This window comes from Corvus brachyrhynchos, unplaced genomic scaffold (genome assembly GCF_000691975.1).
Source record: "Corvus brachyrhynchos isolate BGI_N302 unplaced genomic scaffold, ASM69197v1 scaffold150, whole genome shotgun sequence".
In the NCBI taxonomy this organism is placed as follows: domain Eukaryota; kingdom Metazoa; phylum Chordata; class Aves; order Passeriformes; family Corvidae; genus Corvus; species Corvus brachyrhynchos.
Genome location: NW_008236162.1, coordinates 1,909,837 through 1,930,314, shown reverse-complemented (window position 1 = coordinate 1,930,314; position 20,478 = coordinate 1,909,837). Strand labels below are relative to the sequence as shown.

The following is a 20,478-nucleotide window of genomic DNA, read 5'->3' as shown; positions in this document are numbered from 1 at the left end:
CAGGGGAGGGGGGTGCGGGAGAGCCCGGCCCGGCCGCGGCGCCGGCCCTGGGACAGCGACAGCGTGCCAGGGGGATGGCATGGACTGGGCTCCAGGCTGGAAAAACCTGGAATCATCCCAGCAAAGGAGCAAATTCATCATTTGCCATGAAACCGGGAGCGTTGAAACTCCCGGGATGGAGCTCACGGGGGGAACTCCTGGGATGGAGCTCATGGGGGCAAAATCCCAGGATGGAGTTCATGGGGGAAACTGCTGGGATGGGAGCTCAATAATTAAATACCTGGACGAGATGAGGCCATTTCCCATCGAATCCAGACCCTCTGGATACCCCAGGTTCAGGAATGCTCCAGGCTCCCTCCCACAGGTGTTTAAACTCAGTGTTTGGTTAAAATTCTTTTTTTTTGGGAGGGGGAATTAGATCAAAAGTTCATTAAGGGGGAAAAAAGAAATGAAATAACTAAACCCTGCTTAATCTTTGGGACAAAAGAATTCCCATTTTTCCAGCCCCAGCTTTAGTTGCTGAGGCTGAGCAAAATAAGCTGCTTACTGTTAAACCAGAGGTGTCTTTTGTTCAGGCTGTTCTTTAACACAAAACTTCCTTTTTTGGGGGGGAAATTCATCAGAAAAACACATTTCCTTTGACTCTGAGTATCAATTGTTCCTGGGAGGATCAAGCCACGTGCTGCCGGAGCGACAGATTTTGGGGAAGAACGCTGGGGAAGATTTGATTAAAAAAAAAAAACAAAACCCCAACAACAAACTCCTCATGATTTCCCTAAAATTCGGGAGAGAGCAAAAAAGAATCTGGCAAAACTTCCTGTTAACCAATTACTGCAATTTTCCAAGACGAATTTTTTGGGAACAGGTGGCAAACATAAAGCTGGGAAATGCTCTGATCTGCTCCCTTCCCCATCCAGCTGCTCGCTCAGACACGGAGGTCGGGGGGAACCCCCCTGTGCCTCGACCTCAGCGCTGGCTCCGAGCGTCCCCAGAGCTCCTGGGGCTCCGATTCCATTTTCTCTTGGAAAACATTCCATTTTCTCTTGGAAAAGCAGCTCCTTCCCTTCACGGAGCGCTCGAAACCAGCGCTGTGCTGTCAAAAACGCGCTCTTTGCACGGATAAAAGACATCCTCCCAGAACGTTCTATTCGTGGATGTCAGATGGAAGGGAAAAGCTTTTTCCCCGAGTTTTCCCGGGAATGCTGCCGGGATTGTGGCTCTGGGGGCATCTCAGTACCTGGTGCAGCTTGGCCAGGACGGGGCCGGTTCTCTCCTTTTCCTCGTATTTTTCCACCTTGGATTGCAGGCGTTTGTAGTCCTGGAGCGTCTGCTCGCGGCGCTTCACGGCCATGTTCAGGCTCGGGAAGACGCTGCTGGACCCGGGAAAAAGGATGGGAAGGGCTTGGGGTGGGATGTTTTGGGTGGATTCAGCATCCAAGGCAATCCTGGAGCAGCCTGCTCCAGCAGGAAGTTCCCTGCCCGTGGAACTGGGTGAGATTTTCTGAGCCAAACCATCCCAGAATCCTGAATTTATTTAATTAATGTGGTGTTTCCCCAAATTCCTGTTTGGAAAGGGAAAGAAGAGGTAGAGAAGTGGAAATAAAAGTCCAGGGAAAATAAAGAATAAGTGCAAAATAAATATTAATTGCAGCATTATATTTTGCACAATTTTTTGCCTTTTTGGTTTTTTTTTTTTTGCCTTTTTTTGGTTAATTTTTGGCTTTGTTTTGGTTAATTTTTTGCACTTTTCTCGTTAATATTTTGCACTTTTTTGGTTAACTTTTTGCTTTTTTTTCCCCTGATTTTTTTTTTTTTGCCTTTTGTTCAGCAAATTTTTGCTCTTTTTGGGTCACAAACCCAGCTGAAGAGGAGCTCTGAGCCCTCCCCAGAAGGATTCCCAGCACCCAACAATTTATCCAGACTCTGGGAAAGATTCCTATTATTAAAATGTGTTACAAATTGAGGAAACATGAACATCTGATGGAGAATATTTTTGAATGTGACAGAAAAGGGAAAAGCAGGAACTGGAGCGTTGCTCCTGTCTCTTCATTCCAGGAAATCGAATTATCCCAGGGAATACCAGAGCTGTGGGTTGGGATCAAATGGGCGATGCTCCCTTTGGAATAATAATTTAATATTCATAAATTGCAGGGTGATTTTTGGGGGGTTGAGGCCAGGGATTGGTGGTGAAAATTTTGTCTGAGCAGCCTGGTGATGGATTTTACTTCCACGAGGGAACAAACAGCTTTCCCACCTCTTAAAATGGGAAAAAAAAGAAATAAATGTAAATAGAAATCAAACTGGGGAGGCCATTAGCGAAAAGAAAAGACACAAATGTCACTTGACGAGTGTCATTTGCCTCAGATGTGACCTAAATCCACGGTTCAACCGGAACCACGGGTGTTCCCAGCCCGCCACAGCCACTCCAGCCCCATTAAAATCCCATTTTCCGCTCGCTCCGGAGGGTGCTGATGGGCTGGACCGGTGGGTGCCGAGGGAAAACTTCCATCCCTGAGCCTCAGTTTGCAAAGGGCAAATGCCAAGAGCCAGGGAGAAATGGGAATATTTGGATCCAAGCGTTTGTGAGGAGCATCCCTCGGCGAGAGGCTGATCCGGGGATGTGATCCTTCAGTCCTGCCCGGTCCTGCACATCCCCCGAGGCTGGCACAGAACAAATCCCCATAAATATAATTATAAATATAAATATAAAGATACATCCCATGATATTCTCCCTCTGTTGCAACAGATTGGGGATGAGGAACAACCTGGAAAAGTCATCAGGGAGCTGCTCCAGCTGCCCGGGGCGGATCAGATGCTCGGCCCTGACATTGCTTTTTATGGGCACCGTCCCACACGATCCCATTATATTTAAATGGGAGACATGTCCTGGATGCAGCGGGCTCCAGGCACGGCCTCGCCAGCTCCTGGGCTGCTAAAATATCTCCTGGCTCTGCAAATGCACTGGGAGAAGGGTTAGGGAAATAGGGATGGAGGGCAGTGAGGGTGGGAAGGGGTGGCCAGGTTGAGAGGTCTCACGGGATAATGGTTTGGGTTTGTGGAATCAGGGAATGGTTTGGGTTGGAAGGGATTTCAGGACTCTCTGGTTGGGGCAGGGACACCTTCCGCTGCCCCAGGAGGCTCCAAGCTCACTCCAGCCTGGCCTGGAACACTTCCAGGGATGTTTTCATGCCAGGACTCCTCACTGGGGGATGCTCTCTCCCAGTGTGGCACACAGACAATGCCAGCAGCTCGAGGTCGCAGCTCCTGCAGGAATTTCTCCCAGTTAAGAACAATGGGAAGGATGGATCCCATCAGTCCAGAGGCTTTCCTGGTTTATTTTATGCTCTATCCCTGATGGGGCACATTTGGGAAGGACACAAAACCTCGCACTTAAGGCAGGGAATAAAGAGCACGGCAATGAGCCGAGCTGCTCCTCTGCAGTGGGAATCCAGGCATGGGAATGCCGGAGGAGATTCCAGGCCAGAGGCTGGGAAATCCTCCCTTTCCTGCTGTGCACCAAGCCCTGAGCACGGCCACCATCCTGGAAAACCCTTCCTGAGGCATCCCCAAACCACCGAGCCTCGTGCTGGCACCCAAACCCCGCCGTTAGCGGTGCTTTCCCGGCGGCCCAGCCTGTCCCTGGCACTTCCCTCTGCTCCTGCCTGAAGGAGCCACGAGGCTCCAGAGAAGCCACACGCAGCCGCTTCCACCCCCAACCCCGCTGCGCAGGGCAGAACCAACCCTTCCCCTTGGAAAAAGCAGCGAGGGAGGGCACACAAGACGATCAGCGACGCACTTTCCATTTACTTTGAAGTTAAATCTGGGTTTTAAAAAGAGGAGAAAAAAAAAAAAGGCTCTATTTTGATTTTTTTTCTTTTTTTGTTCCCCCCCCCTTTTTATTCCCGGTATCGACTCGGCGCAATTTCGCAGCCGGTAATGGAAGGACACTGTGCTCCGGCAGAGCTTTAAAAAATATCTACAGGGCTGGATCTGAGGAGGCTGTAACTGTGTAGGCACAGCAACTCCTGCCTCACAAGGACTTTTAATGCATAGATTATACGCTGCATTTCCCAGAGAGGGGGGGCCAGCTTCCCGGAGCTGCAGCCGTGCCCGGCTCGGAGCGTCCCGAGTTCCAGCCTGGGAACCACACTGGGTTGGCTGGGAAGGGACCTTGAATCACCCCGTTTCACCCCCTACCACTGCCCACCCACCTTCCACTATCCCAGGGTGCTCCAAGCCTCGTCCAAGCTTGCCTTGGGCACTTCCAGGGATGAGGAAGAGTTTTCCAGCTTCTCCAGGCAACCTGTGCCACCCCCATCCCGACAGGGAGGAATTCCTTCCCAATATCTTGTTTAAATCTCCTTTTTTTTAAGTTCAAAACCAACCCTGTCACTACCTGAGGTTGCCTCAGTGTGGTCCTTCTCCACCAGCACCAGCAGGAAGGGTTGGGTCACTTGTGGCTTTTCTGGACACCACCAGTGTCCCACCGAGTTCTCCTTGGGCCAGCCAAGCTCTCCCTGTGCCCACTGAGCTCTCCCTGTGCCCACCGAGCTCTCCCTGTAGCCACTGAGCTCTCCATGTGCCCACTGAGCTCTCCTTGTTCCAGCTGAGCTCTCCCTGTGCCCAAGGGGCTCCCCCTGTGCCCACCGAGCTCTCCCTGTGCCCACTGAGCTCTCCCTGTGCCCACCGAGCTCTCCCTGTAGCCACTGAGCTCTCCCTGTGCCCACCGAGCTCTCCCTGTAGCCACTGAGCTCTCCCTGTGCCCACCGAGCTCTCCCTGTAGCCACTGAGCTCTCCCTGTGCCCACCGAGCTCTCCCTGTAGCCACTGAGCTCTCCCTGTGCCCACCGAGCTCTCCCTGTAGCCACTGAGCTCTCCCTGTGCCCACCGAGCTCTCCCTGTAGCCACTGAGCTCTCCCTGTGCCCACCGAGCTCTCCCTGTAGCCACTGAGCTCTCCCTGTGCCCACCGAGCTCTCCCTGTAGCCACTGAGCTCTCCCTGTGCCCACCGAGCTCTCCCTGTAGCCACTGAGCTCTCCCTGTGCCCACCGAGCTCTCCCTGTAGCCACTGAGCTCTCCCTGTGCCCACCGAGCTCTCCCTGTAGCCACTGAGCTCTCCCTGTGCCCACCGAGCTCTCCCTGTAGCCACTGAGCTCTCCATGTGCCCACTGAGCTCTCCTTGTTCCAGCTGAGCTCTCCCTGTGCCCAAGGGGCTCCCCCTGTGCCCACCGAGCTCTCCCTGTGCCCACTGAACTCTTCCCACCCCAGCCACGCTCTCCCCATGAGCCACCAGGTTCAATTTCCACGCAGGATCAGCTCAGCTCAAGCAGGGAAGGAGCTGCTCCTTGGACTGCTCTGGATTGAGGCAAAGCTGCCTCCAGCTCCCAAAGGAACCAAGGAATCCCGAATTCCCCGTGAGCCCGGCAGCTCTGAAATCCCCCGGGATTCACAGAGAAGGGGTTTCAAGTCCTGCCCAGGTTTTTCTCCCTGTGTGGACAGAAACACGATCCCAAGGCGAGTGCCAGGGGTGCAGGGGGAGAGGGAGAGACGGGCTCCCGCCGGTGCCAAGTTATTCCGAGGAATTCCGAACTCCGCACGTGGCCCCAGTGTCCCCACAACCATCTCATGCACGTTATTGACAACTGCTCCCGGTGCAGAGCCTGGCACAAAGGCTCTGCAGAGCCTCTGCCACCCCCAGGCTCAGCCAAGCCCTCCAAGAACAGCCCTGCAGGGATCCCAAGTGTTCTCCAAAGCCTTTGGAGAAGCACCTCCAACCCCTCCTGGCAGCAAAGGGACTGGGATCAGTGTCAGGGCCACGCGAGGGGAGCAGCAGCCAAGCAGCCCCTTGGAAATGGGGTTTGAACAACTTGACACAGAATTCCAGGGAAGCAGGGACGTGGGGAAGGAGCAGGGAAGCCTCCAGGGAAGCAAATCCGGGTTGTTTCACTCATCCATTCCATGCGCCCGGAGCACGGGAACGATTCCTGTCCCCGTGAGAGGCCCAGATGAAAACCCTGCGGCAGATGTGGGTATTTAGAACAAATCAAGGAACTGGCAAGGCTGGGAAAGAGCCTTAAAACTGAGCCCAACCACCACTAAACCACATCCTCGAGTGCCACATCCATGCATTTCTGGAGCACTTCCAGGGACTCCTGGGCAGATTGTGCCAGGGTTTGACAACCCTTACCACGAAAATAATATTCCTAATATCCGATATTGTCAATAATCCCAACCACCCTCCTCCCTCCGCTCCTCCCAGCCCCTGCCTCCATAGGCAATGAGAGGGTCTGACAGCCAAAACCACTCCCAAATCCCGACTGCTGCCCTCTGGAAGCCAAGACTTCCTATTTTTAACGCAAAATCGAAGCTGACTCGAAAGAAAATTTGGTGGGAATGGTGGCAGAGTGAAGGTAAAACAGCACATGGGGTATTAGAGCCCCTGGCACGAAAGCAGCTTGAGGAATAAGCTGCTGTTGCTCCCTGTCACTTTTTAGGGAAGGCTGCTGAGAGGGGATTACAGCCCAGGCGGCTTAAGAGGAGCAGGTGAGGGGAGATACGCAGGGATAACGAAAAGAAAATACAAATTACTCTGCCCGTGGCTGCGGGGGGAGAGGGGGAACCTGCTGGTGATCTCCTCTCAGGATGACAGGTTATCCTTGGATAAACATCTAAATCAGCTCGTTCCCTGCACTCCAAATCATGTTCCCACCTCGTCTCCATGCCAGCCTCCCTTCAGCTCCCCATAATTAAAGGATGGGGTTGGAGAGATGCTGCCACGGGAGATAAAAGTGCCCCAGGATTCCCAGTGCTGCCAGATCCGTTTGTTACTCAGCCCAGCCAACACATCCGGGGCTTGGAAATTGGAAACTTCTTCCCATCTCTCTGCTGGAAGCCCTGGGGATGCTCGAGGAGTGGGAGCATTCTGTCACCTCTCCGTCTTTCTCCTCGCCCTCTCCATCCCAAATTCCCATCCCACAGCTTCCTTCCCATTTTTAGTGGGAAAGGGGTGCTGGAGCTTTGGCACAGGGAAAAATAATGGTAAAACCTTTAATTCTCTCCGTTTTCAAGCACCTCAAACACCCTCACTGGCAGCCTGTGAGCTGGACCCGGCTGGCACGCACGTGGCTCTTCCCTAGGGCATTATTTTTGGGATGATGGCTTGGGTAAGAAACCAAAAGGAAGCGGGCAAGATCTACAGCTGGTGTTGGACAGGTAAAAAAAAGGAACGACAGAGCTGGGAAGCATCAGATTCCAAAGAAAGCAACGGTGGGATGAGGTGAGGGGAAGTTTGGAGAGGCACTGGGATGGCTCAGGAGAGGCCAGAGCACGGAGGGGGATTCCTGGCATTCCTCAGCCCGTGCCCACACGTCCGTCAGGGCCCGTCCACCCACCAGGAAGGAGGAAATGAAACCCAGCCCTTCCTCCTGGAGGGAAAAGGCACAGGAATGAGAGGCTGGGACGAGGAAGTGGCGCGCTGGGGATTAGGCGGCCATGTGGCCGCTCCAAATCCTCATTAGGGGCTCGTTAAGGACATGAAAGCGGCTTTTCCTGCTTCCGGTCCGGCACCCCTGGAGCTGCTCGTGGCCAGCTCTGGCTGCCTTCTCCTGGCAGCTTGAGGGAACATGGGAATGCTGGGGTGGTGGGAGGAAGATGGAATTGGGATCCCCGCTCCCGGCTGCTGTCGCTGGCGGATGTTGGGGACACGCAGCTCTGATGGGATTTATCCATCACGGCTCTGAGTGGCTCCTGGATTGCACCTCTGGGACGATCCCACGGGGCCCACACCCACCCCTGCGTGGTGGCACCCTGGTGGCAGCACCCTCTGTGTCACCCCTGCCAAAGCCGGGGTGACCAGGACATTCCCATGGCCAAACCTCTCCAGTTTTGGGAGCAGGACAATGCTCCAAGGGGATGGCACCATGCCAGGGTGACCAGGACATTCCCATGGCCAAAACTTCTCTGGATTTGGGAGCACGACAATGCTCCAAGGGAATGGCATCAAGCCAGGGTGGCCACGACATTCCCATGGCCAAACCTCTCCAGTTTTGGGAGCAGGACAATGCTCCAAGGGGATGGCACCATGCCAGGGTGACCAGGACATTCCCATGGCCAAAACTTCTCTGGATTTGGGAGCACGACAATGCTCCAAGGGAATGGCATCAAGCCAGGGTGGCCACGACATTCCCATGGCCAAACCTCTCCAGTTTTGGGAGCATTACAATGCTCCAAGGGGATGGCACCATGCCAGGGTGGCCACAACATTCCCATGGCCAAACCTCTCCAATTTTGGGAACAGGACAATGCTCCAAGGGGACAGCACTGTGCCAGGGTGACCAGGACATTGCCATGGCCAAACCTCTCCAGTTTTGGGAACAGGAACATGCTCCAAGGGAATGGCACCATGCCAGACTATTCCCAGGATATTCCCATAGCCAAAACTTCTCTGGATTTGGGAGCAGGACAATGCTCCAAGGGAATGGCACCAAGCCAGGGTGACCAGGCCACCCCTGTGCTCCGAGAGGGTCAGACAGAGTGGGTTAAATTGAGACCTGTGGCCCTGGAAATCGGATCCCAACGTGAAAGGCCCTAAATCCCGTGGATTTCCAAACCACCTGGCTCGTTTAAGCCGCTTCCTTCCTTAAATACGGACACGCAATATGGACCACTAAGGCTCCATCCCCGATCCCTGACCCTGCCCTGGCTGGGAAGAACTGGGAGAGTGAAGGAATGAAGTCCAAACCAGCTGGTTTTGTCCCCTGTTGCCCCAAACCCGCTGCTCTGGGATGAGATTCCACAGGCAGCTCCCAAAGAGGAGCCCATCCCTCCTGCCCAGCTCCTCGCCCAACCCATCCACTGAAAAATGCAATATTCTCACTGGAGCTTTGCTATTTCCCTGAAAATAAATGAGTCATTCCCAGCCAAAGGGTTCTTGGGGCTCAAAAAGCCAAATTGTGAATAACCCCATGAGCCCAGAAGCAGAAGGATTGAAACAATACGAGCCTCCACCCCCACCCCCCCCCTAAATCTACTACTGCTTTTTTTTCAACGTGGTTTAACAAATTCCCCAATATTTGCCTGGAAACTCCAATCCCTGGACAGCTGAATGGAGATTTTACTGCCCATGTGCCTCTGATTACAACATATTGCCACTAATGATAATTGTCTGGATTATACTTATCTGTTTCTTTGGCTAATAAACTATAAAAGACCACCAGTGAAGATGTAATAAAGTGCAGCTGTTGGAGCAAAAAAAAAGAAAGAAAGGGAAAAAAAAATCCAAAAAATCCTTTTTTTTCTAGGTCAGAGCAAAGTTGGGAGAGGCTGGGGAGAGCTGCCTCGGCGAGGGGAAGGAAAACCTAACTGGAAATAAGAAAGAGCTCCTCAAGGCAGCTTTCATTAATCTGGAACTTTTCCCCCAGAACCATCGCTGGGGTTTATCTGCCAGCAGGACAAGGGGAGGGAGGTGCAAGCTCTGCATTTCTCTCCTGCATCTCATCAGCCTCAAAATGGACCCTTGGGCTCCTCGGAAATGTTCCTGGCCAGGGATGCACCTACCAAGGGAAGGAGGAGGGAAGGGAAGGAGCATTTTTGTTCTCGGCTGTGGGGATGAAGCTTCCCCAGCATGGAACATAAGCTGGTTAAAGGCACGCAGGGTGAAGCTTTGCAGGTGCCAAAGGGCAGGAAAAGGGGAAAAAAACCCCTCATCTTCCAGGCCAATGGAAATTCAGGAAGTTGGAGAGAATTGCCGAGGCTGGAAAGCAGCCAGGAGGTCGGAGTAAACAGCCTGGTGTTGAACTGAGGACTGGGCACATAACGGAGTGTCCCGAGTCATGGAAATCCTGGAATGGGTTGGGTGGGAAGGGATCTGAAGGATCATCCAGATCCACCCCTTTCCGCACCTTCCACTGCCCCAGGTTGCTCCAAACTGGTCTTGCAGCTTCCAGAAATGGGGCATCCTCTGGGAATTCCATCCCAGCCCCTCGCCACCCTCCCAGCCAGGAATTCCTAATTCCCAATATCCCATCCAGCCCTGCCCTCTGGCACTGGGAAGCCATTCCCTGGGTCCTGTCCCTCCAGCCCTTGTCCCCAGTCCCTCTCCAGCTCTCCTGGAACCCCTTTAGGGCTCTGAGGTCTCCCTGGAGCCTCCTCCTCTCTCACCCCGTGCTCTCCCAGCCTGGCTCCAGAGGGGCTCCAGCCCTCGGAGCAGCTCCACGGGCACATGGAAATGGATTTATTGCCCTGAATTCACCACCCCAGGATTTCAAACTCAAGGCAGGTTTGCAGGGGAAGGGATTGTCTTTCATTTCACCAACTAACACAAGCTGGGGGAAAAAAAAAACCCAGAATATCTCAGAAACACAAGTTCTTCCAATTTGAACAGAATGCTGGAAGAAGAAGTTAATGTATCTTTCATGAGGACAATCTAGATAATAAGCAACACAATTCCACAGCAAAAGGCTGGGATTTTTATTTTTTTTTCCCTTTTTCTTTCTTTCTTCCTATTTTTTCCCCCCTTAAATAAGCAGGAATTGCTGCTTGTGGATCGAGGACCAAGGTAAAACTTGAGTCACCAAACATCCCCCAGACAGGAACACGTTGTAACCTCAGGTGTGAAGTGATCCAGGAGATTTTACTTTCAGATTTGGGCAGAAACAACAACTTCAGGAGAAAAAAAAAAAAACAAAAACCAACAAAAAAAACCCCCTAAACCACGACAAGCCCTCCGTGTGTCAAACCTAAACCGAAATTGTTATTCAGCAATTTGCAACACTTACTGTCATATTAAAGTAATTTCATTTTATTTTTGCTCGCTGGCTCTGCTCTTGTAACAAAACAGCGAATCTTGGGATTTAAGGGGATATTTGGGAGAGAACTGAAGTTATCCGTAAAGGTTTGGGGGTACAGCCTTTAAGCCTGGAAAAGGTGGGAATTTTGCAGGGCAGATGTGACAAAATTGTTGGATTTGGGTGTTTTCCCTTCGTTTCCCACCCTCCTGGCTACGAAGGCTCTGCAACCTCTCCTCCTTTGCATGGAAATATTATCTGTAAACATGCAGGAACTTTCACTTTCTGCTTTTTTATTTGGGAAAACTTCCAAAGGAAAGAAACTTTTGTTCAACCAGCCAATTTCTGACCCTCCCCTGGATGATCTCCAGGTGGTTTTGTTCCTTTGCTGGAGCTAAGAGTTGGTAAAAACCAACACATAAACAGAGAGAAAGTTGAATTATTCGTCCTTGGGGGGTCTCTTCCAACCCAGGATGCTCCACAATTTTATATCTCAGGAATTCTTTAAGCTACAGCTGAAGGCAGCAGTGGATCCAAGTGGCCAAAAAGGTTAAAATTATTATTAATTAAGGTACCAAAAAGAGTGTGGCCAGCAGGAGCAGGGCAGGATTGTCCCTCTGATTTCCAGCCTCTCTCCAGGATCCACACCTCTAAAGCTCAGGATGAAAACAAACCCCCCATGGGCTCACGAGATGATGATTGGTACTCACTTTTTCAAAGGCTCTATGACTGTCTTTTGGATCTGATTCACCTGTGGGAAGCAAAAAAGGGAGGAGTGCACGTCAGGATTGTTGGAAAATCCCCTTGGGACAAGGATGGGTTCGTACAGAGCCCACCACGGGATGGGGGGGGATTCTGAGCACAAGCACAACGTCCTTTAACCAAAAGAGAGGGAATTTCTCCCATGGGAGCTGAAATCCCAGGCAGGAAACTGAGATTAGAGAAACTCGTGTGGGGAAAGTCTTGGAGCTGATGACAGACAGGGAAGGAGGTGAGACACAAAGGTTCTAGACAAGGACACAGGGAATGGCTTCCCACTGCCAGAGGGTAGGGATAGATGGGATTTTGGGAAGAAATCCTTCCCTGGGAGGGTGCAGAGGGGCTGGGATGGAATTCCCAGAGGAGCTGTGGCTCGGCTGCCCCTGGACCCCTGGCAGTGCCCAAGGCCAGGTTGGAGCAGCCTGGGACAGTGGGAGGTGTCCCTGCCCGTGGCAGGGGGTGGGGTGGGGTTAAATCCCTTCCAACCCAAACCATTCCACGATTCCATGAGAGCCCCAGCACTCCCATTTTCCACCTTCTCCTGGTTGAAGGAGTCCATCCTCTTCATGGCCGTGTCGAAGGCCGTGACCATCTCGAGGAAGGCGGGCTCCTGCTCACACAGGGGGTTGGACAGCAGGTCCGAGGAGATCTTCACAGCAGACTTGGACATGGCTGTGTGGAAAAGAAAGTGGGGACAGGGTCACCTTTCCCACTGCCAGGCAAAAATCAGGGAGCTGAGGCAGCCAGGAGGGGTTCAGCACAACCTTCCAGGGAGATCCTCGCTGGTGGCTGAGAGAAAAGCAACGAAAAGCCACCAATTCATTCATGTAAACAGCCAGAGAAGGGTTTTTATAGAAGTTAAGTCTGAACCACTCCAGTGCGAGGCTTGTGATGCTGCCAGAAATAATCCCAGACTAACAAAAGCACCGTTCTCTTAAAAAAAAAACCCCAGAGATGGGGGTTTTTATACATCTTCTCTCGACAGACTATTAAGTGTCACTCTCAGCCTCACTACAGCTCTTCCACAAGGAGAAAAATCACAGTCCATTAAGTCTTTCAAATGGCTTTACACAAAAAAAAAAGAAAAAAAAAAAAGAAAAACCCACGTATTTGAAGTGGATTTAGTGGGAAAGGACCAGACTGACAGGGCTGGGAGATGAGGTTTCTCTTCTCCTCTCCAAACACGAAGAGCAAGGACACAAAGTTAAGCATTTTCCCTCAATAAGCCTAAATTTTGGACAACGAGCCGGGGGGGAATTCAAAGTCCCTGCAGGCCCTGGGAGTGCCACCAAGAAATCCAGAAGCACCAGGTTATGCTCTTGACTGAGCATTCTGCTTGTTTTCCATCAGCCACATCCCTCTTTATCCAAACACTTGGTCTGCAAAGGGAAAATTCAACGACAGAGCCGCTACACAAACGAGCAAGGAATTAGGGAAGGTACAGAATGGAAAAAAAGATGAATAAAAAAGGAAAGCATCAATACAAGCAGGGAAAAAATAGACTAAAATAGCAAAAAAGAAAAGAGCCAGGGGTACTAAAAAAAAAAAGGTTCTTTTTTTCCTCAGTGCTGGAAGTTATTCCAGTTGGAGATCACAAAGCCAGATGCTTGAGCTGGGCTACGGAGGAGCTTCGGAAAGACTCCCTCAGATATTAAAAGTGAAAGCCATCTGAATAATGGGGCTTAAGATCATAAATCAAGGGGTTAAACATTCTGATTTAAAGGTTACACACAATTATAACGGAGAGAGCTCAGAAGCGGCAGAGCTGGGGAGCTCAGCGCAGAGCGAGCCTCTCACTCCGGAATAACAAAGCTCCCGTATCCATCTATTATCCAAACATGAAGGCTTTAGGCATTTAGACCTTGAAACAGATGGGATATAATCCATATGTGTGACCACATCTGAGGAGGGATTTGTGCCAGAACGGGACGGAGTTAAGAATGGCAGAACTCCTTCTGCTGGAAGAAAAATTAAGTTTTCCTTCACAGGAAAGGACTGGAAGGGAACTGGAGGGAGGGAGAGGCCAGGTCATGCTGGGAGATCGGGAATTGAGGGGGTTTGGGCACGTCCAGAGGGAATCTGGGTCAGGAATTTCCTCTGCCTCACTGACATCACCTGTAGAGACCTGAAAAAGTGGGGTCTGAGAGTCCCAGGGCAGGGAGAAGAAGAGAGAGAAGGAGAAGGAGAAGGAGAAGGAGAAGGAGAAGGAGAAGGAGAAGGAGAAGGAGAAGGAGAAGGAGAAGGAGAAGGAGAAGGAGAAGGAGAAGGAGAAGGAGAAGGAGACGATGTGGGTCTCTGTTGTAGGGAGCCCACATCCATTTTCATCCAAGACAGAAAAGGAGAAGGGGAAGAAGAAGGAGAAGGGGAAGGGGAAGGAGAAGGGGAAGGAGAAGGAGGAGGAGGAGAAGGAGAAGGGGAAGGAGAAGGAGGAAAGGGAGAAAGCATTGCCTGTCCCTCAGGGTGGCCTTCAGGAGGGTCTGCACTGCTCTTTCGCTCATTTAAGCATGTGAGATGCAGCTTCAGTGGAAGGGATTTTGGATTTTAGAGTCCACTGCTCGTCTGAGTGGGATAAAATGGAGAACAGCCAGAGAAGCAAACCTGAGCCACGGGGATCCCGTGGGTCACCTGCACCTCATTCCAAAGGAGAGCTTTCACCTCCAGTTAAAGAACATCCTCCTCCTGCTCCTCAAGATCCTATTTTGTTTGGAAAGAGGGTGGGGAAGGGGGTGAGTGATCTCCAGCCACGGGCCAGGGAGTGCTGCTAACACCCCATTCCCTGTTTGCTGGCAGGGCAGCGTGAGAGCCTCGCAGGGAATTTCTGTGCACAGGAATCGCTCTCGTTCTGAGCCGAGTTTTTTGGGAAGAAGGTGGAGACTCGAGCCACCAGTCCCATTTTGCCAGGGAGTGTTTGCAGGCAGTCAAGAACCAACCCCCTGAGCCTGGAGGAATGAGACAGGAGGACAGAATGCTGCCATCCTCACTGGATCCAGGGGCTGGATGTTGGGAATGGGCACTGCCAAGGTGAGGAGAGCCATCCTCAGGGATTGATCTGATCCACCTCCTTTTCCTTCAGCCCTCCCTCAGCAGACTGTGTGCAGAACCTCTCCCTCCACTCATGACTTCAAGGCTTTAAATGAGAAATCAGATCTTCCTGGCTCTGGCCAAGGCTCATTTGTGACTCTGCCATGTAACAGAACGGAAAAAGAAAAGTCCTCCCACAGCTCCTCTGGGACTTGAAATGCTCCATATAAACAACGCCCACTGCAAGGGAGGGGAGGGGAATCCTTAACAAGGAAAAACTTACCAAGGATCCCTGACAATGACCAGAGTCCTCGGAAAGGGCAGTTTTCACCCTGGAAAAGAGTCCTGGGTGTCTGGTGCCTTCCCCACCCCTCTCCCCGTGCTGGGAAGGGTGGGAGAGCACGGGAAAGGCCCGGATCTGTGTTTGTGCCTGGCAATATCCACACACACACACACACAGGTGAGAGGCTGGATCATAGAAAGCCCCAAATTTGCCTCCTTCCCACTGCCCTGCCCCGCTGTGGCCCCGATCCCTGCCCTGCTGTGACCCCAATCCCACGGGATGAGTGCTGGCCCAGTGCAGCCCACACCTGTTTGTGCTGCTGCCTCTGCCTTGGCTCCGGAGCTGTGGGGGCCAAGCAGGAACTGCTCCAAACCCTCGCTGGGAAAAACCAGCTGGGTTTGGAACAGCTCTTTGCTGCAGGTTCCTGCCCTGCTCAGCTCAGCAACAGCATCCAACAAATCCAGCTCCCAGTTCCCCTCCGCTGGATCCGTCTGCGGGCACAGCAGATTCCGACCAGAGGGATGCGAAGGGAGCTGGGACATGGGACAGGACACCAGCAGGGGCAGATGTCACCCCAAACGTGCAGGCAGAGCTGTTTATTGCTTCCTCCATCGCCCACTGCCACGAGGGGAAGCCAAAAGAAGCAGCCCCCGAGGGAGTGAGCTGGGTTATTCCCGAGGGAGAGCTGCCAGGTCAGCACTTCCCACGGGAAACACGGACAGCCGTGCCCACCTGTGCCCTGCAGCCCCACCCAGACCATCACCCCACCTTCCTGGGGCTTCCAGAGGGTGCTCCACGCCCTTGACTGAAGGAGGTGCAAAAGCACTGCCGGCACAATAGGCTCAGCTGGAGCCGCTCCTGCTGGAGAACCTGAGACCTGGAAGAACAACTCCTGGTTTTATCAGCGGCAGAAACTGAGGCAAAGAAAAGAAAGGGACTTGTCCAAGGCCACAGAGCTCAGGAGACAGGGACTGAGCCCACAGCGCTGTCTGTGCTCCCTGGGCTGAGCTGCTGCTCGCAGCCCTCTCGCAGATGGCCTTGTAACTAAGCAAACTGAGTGGGACTGAGCTCTGGATTTGTTTTCCAGACTTGTCACACATTACTCATGTGATCTCGAGAAAAGTCACTTCGTCTCTCTGTGGCCAAGTTCACAGTCTATGTATCCTCCAGTCACTTACCCAAATCTGCATCTGTGCTTTTCTTCATATCCTTCTGAAGTTTTTTGGTCTGATCTTCCAATCTGAAAGATGGGGGAAAGAAGGCAAAGTCGGAATCTTGGAAAGAAAGGAACCCGAGTGTATCATACGTGCAACAAATCATTTACGGGCTGAATATGCTGGCTTCTGGTGGGAGTTAAAAATATCCAGGCAAGGCTTGATGAAGTTCAGTGCAGCTCAACCCTTTTGGGTTGTTTTCAGATGGTTTTTAACCTTTTCAAGTTGGTGATCTCTTATTCATAGTTCACATATTTCCTGAAAGTTCTCACACTTAACACAAATGGTGAAGCCAAATGCTTCCAGATGATCCGTGTGAGCTCCTGTGACACAGGCAGGATGGCAAAGCCTCTCCTGGGCCTCGGAGGTGTTGGGCTCTTCGGGGACCCCGCAGTTTTCTGGCAATTTTACACTTTGTTTTAGAGCTGCCAGAATCTGCAACCCCACTGCAAATACTTCTCAGGACACCTTTGAACACCCAGAGAAACCCTGAAGAATTGGAAATTACAGGGCAGCGAGGGATTTCTCACTGGGGAGAGCATCACTGGCTAAAACTCCCTGGGAAGATGCAACGAGAGGACATGGCAGGGAAGCACGCGGCCGGTCCTGTCCGACCAGTGTGGTTGATACTCACTGCTGCAGCTTCCCATACTCCCTTTCAAAGTCTCTCTCCACCTGTGGAAAGAAGAGATGGGAATCAGCTCCAGGGCACTGCAGGAGTGTGCAGGGAAGCTGTCCCCGGGAAATGCCGAGCTGAGCCCAGGGAAGCACAAGCTGCAGCTTTAACGGGAGTTACGCCTCAAAAGTAAAGGAAGTCTTGGGGTTTTTTGAGCTCCAGACTCTCTTGGAGCAAAGTCACTGCCACCAAACGTGTCGGCTCGAGCCAAGGACATGCTCCAGCACACGGATTGGGAGCTGATGGAATAAATGGGAATGCTGTAAAAGAGGGGAGGTCACAACCTAGCGTGGCTCAGTGTTGGGGAGACGAGCCTGTGTTCTCCCCCACAAACTGAGGGGAGCTGCTTCTCCTCCAGCCCCATTAAGGACCCTGAGGCGGGTCTGGCTGTCTCCTCCTTCCTCATCCTCAAGAGGATGGTGAAACTCCCCCAAACCACCCCCATCTTTGCACTGTTCACCCCCTCCATACACCCCTGAGCCCTGCAACAGCTCCCTCCCATGAAATTCTGGGGCTGGAGCAACAACCCCAGTGGACTGTGACACCTCCAGAAGGGAGGGGAAACCTGCGCTCCGAGCTCAGAGCTCCAGCACAGCCTTCTCCCAATGCTACCTCAGTGCCTGCTCCCTCCTACTTGCTAGCTGGCAGCAAACCTCCAGCGATAGGAGATATTTTAAGGAACTTTCGTTCCATGCTGACTGTTTTAACACACTCAAAACGTTCATTCCACACCTCGTCAACCAGAGAAGCAAATGGATTTCAATTGACCAGCCAAGAGTAAATCCATGCGCGTTTGTTGTCATGGGATCAGCGCTGGGTTCAGTTGTGTTGTCAAGCTCCTGTGCTATTAAGGAAATGCAGAGTGCTGGGAGCAGCCAGGACTAGAAGGATCCAAAGGTTTGTTCCAATTCTTCCTGCTGGCCCCGGGATTTCAATCCCAGGCTCGATGCGACACCACAGCGTTTAATGGGGACGTTTGCTTTTCAAGCAGAATTGCTGTTAAAAGCTCAGGGCTGAAAGATGGAGCTCCGTTTTCTCGAGATCTCCTTGTTTTAAACATCTTTTCGGGCTGCACTTGAACTCCACCAGCCCTGTCTGAGGGCAGGCAGCGCCCAGCCACATTCCAGCCCCATCCCAGCGCCCAGCTGTCCGCGCCATCCGCTCCCACCATCCGGGGGATGCGAGCTGGCTCTTCCCCCCAACCCACCCTCTGCTCCAAAAAACCCTCCCCGGAGCTTCAGCTCCCTTTTCGTGCTGCTAAAATTGGGCTCTGGAGAGAACAGCCATGGAGCTGTGTGGGGGCAGCTCACACGACTTGTGCCTGGTGTTCGGGGAGCCGCAGAAATCCGCGGCAGCTGGCGCTGGCAGGTCAGGTAACCGGCACATAGTAAAACTCACCCTCCCGTCCCCGTGCCTGTTCCGGCTGCTAAAATATCCAGGGAATATTGCACTCTATAAATAGGCCTTAGGTGTGAATTGTTTTGGTTGCAAACCACAGAGGGTCGGGCACGACGCAAAAATGGGCCCCCTTTGAAGGCTGGCGGGGTCATTCCCTTATCGCTCCCTCTCCCTGTTTAGGAGGATCTGCTCAGCAACCAATTCCTCCAAAAGCTGGAAGGCTGGGCTGTGAACTACCTGCAAATATTCAGGGTTTCTGTCCCTTTTTGCTGTCAGATTCGCCCGTTTCCGTGCAATAAGCAGAAGGCGTCGTTGCTTAACGGATATGGAGCAGCTTCCAGGGCCTAAAGGGGCTCCAGGAGAGCGGGAGAGGGACTTGGAAAAGGGCCAGGAGAGACAGGACACAGGGAGTGGCTTCTCCCTGCCAGAGGGCAGGGATAGATGGGATTTTGGGAAGGAATTCCTCCCTGTGACGGTGGCGAGGGGCTGGGATGGAATTCCCAGAGGAGCTGTGGCTGCCCCTGGATCCCTGGCAGTGCCCAAGGCCAGGTTGGAGCAGCCTGGGACAGTGGGAGGTGTCCAGGCCCATGGCAGGGGGTGGAATGAGATGAGTTTTAAGCTCCCTTCCCACCCAAACCACTCTGGGATTTTAGGATTCATTCTATAAAGACAAAACCTCCCCACCCTGCAACCCTCTGGGTGCTGTGACCCCCCCAAAACCTCCCGAGCTGCCCCAAAACCCCCATCCCGGTGCCGGAGCAGGATCCAAATGGGATCGAGGTGACTCCACACAGAGACACTTCAGCTGCCCAGCCTGACTCACATCCCCAGCCCCATCTCTCCCAGACAGCTGCCCAAGGATTGCTCTTATTTTTCACGCCCACAGGCAGCAACTGGCTCCCAGTCCCCACAGTCTGCGAGCTCATGGAGCCACCCAGTCATGGCTGGAGCCCGGATATCCCACAAAAAGCAGCTCTGAGGAGCTCTGGAGAGGAAAAAACTGCTCTCACGTGCTCCCACCCAGCAGAGTCACAGGCAGAGCCGTGCAAGGAGGACAAGCTGGGAACATTTTGCAGAGCACACAGTAATTCCCACTCCCAGTAGCTCTCCATGGTCACACGCAGCCGACAGAGGCTGTGGAGAGGATTAGCACGTTAAGAGTAACGAGAACAAGAAGTACAGGCAAGAAAATTACAATATCCTGAAGGGAAGTTTCCGTATTATTAAAATAATCCCACTGCTCCGCAGCCTCTCTCTGAAACCTCCCAATCAAGCCGTGCTTTCTGTATTGAACCTTTTTTTCTTCCAGGCACAGGGGCTGGGTAATGCAAAAATCGCTTGTCTCGGGGTTTTTATTTAAATCTACATCAAGAGCGACGAGCTCTCGAAAGCTTTGAAATAAAACAACGTTCTCTCCTTCACCCAGTTCTTTTTTTTTGTTGTTTGCAAACACTGGGCCTCCCACCTGTGATAAGATCCCTCCCTGCTCGAAGGGCAGGAGCATCATCACCACCACGGTTACGAGGCAATGGAAGCAAAAGCAAAGCCAACACTACAAAGAGATGGAAATAAGGGACTGTGAGGAACCTTCCGATCCTCCTGGGGTTCGTGTTTTTTCCTGGAGGAGGAAGATGAGCTGATTTCTGCATCTTCCAGTGGGCTCAGCCTCTTCGTGGATCTTGGGGAAAATAGGGAAGTGTGTGCTTCCTCCTCCCTCCTCGCGAAAAAAAAAAGAAACCCACAGAATTAGGCCATGAATTCTGTTCTAAGATGGAATTTCTGCCGAGCTTTTGCCATCCCATCAAGAGATTCAAGGTAAGTCCTGTGGGTGAATATCCTGAGCCAGAGCTGCAGAGTGCAGGTGGGGCTGGGATGTCATGGACTCCACACCCCCACCCTGCAGGAAAGCTTCCCAGAAAGGCACCAAAGGGAAGAAGGATGCACCTCCCAACTGCAGAGACCACTTTGGCCAGAAAGGGCGGAAGGAAGAGAGAAAAAATGAGCAAAGTGATTTAACTGGCACCACTCGAATTCACCCCAGCATTCCCGTGACTTTTCCTCCACCGTTCTGGGATTTCCAGCTCGCTGGTGGAGCCCAGTGGAACGGCGCTGACGGCCACAGCTGCAGTGGAATCCTGCTGCTCACGGAGCTGCTCCGTCCGACATCCCTGGGGAAGGCAGAGCTGCTGGGATGAGTCAAGGAAGGGAGGTTTGGCAGCTCAGGTCTGCCCTCCCTGCCAAGCTGACTCAGGCCAGCGAGGAGGAGGAGGAGGGCGAGCGGTCTGAGTCAGCCCAGGCCAGAGCAGGGACGAGGGAAGCAGGGAGGGAGACGGGATAAAAACCTC

At 52.5% G+C, this 20,478-nt stretch overlaps 1 protein-coding gene across 1 annotated transcript in view; it reads right to left on the bottom strand.

Moving 5' to 3' along the window:
* Positions 1–20,478, bottom strand: part of BIN3 (bridging integrator 3) — a 32,264-nt gene that overhangs the window by 7,217 nt on the left and 4,569 nt on the right. Inside the window, exons 3-7 of the mRNA XM_017732372.1 lie at positions 16,694–16,734; positions 16,024–16,085; positions 12,077–12,213; positions 11,493–11,533; positions 1,238–1,379 (exon numbers count right to left, since the gene is read on the bottom strand). Of these exons, the coding sequence (XP_017587861.1) occupies positions 1,238–1,379; positions 11,493–11,533; positions 12,077–12,213; positions 16,024–16,085; positions 16,694–16,734 (423 nt within the window). The remainder of the gene's footprint in view (positions 1–1,237; positions 1,380–11,492; positions 11,534–12,076; positions 12,214–16,023; positions 16,086–16,693; positions 16,735–20,478) is intronic.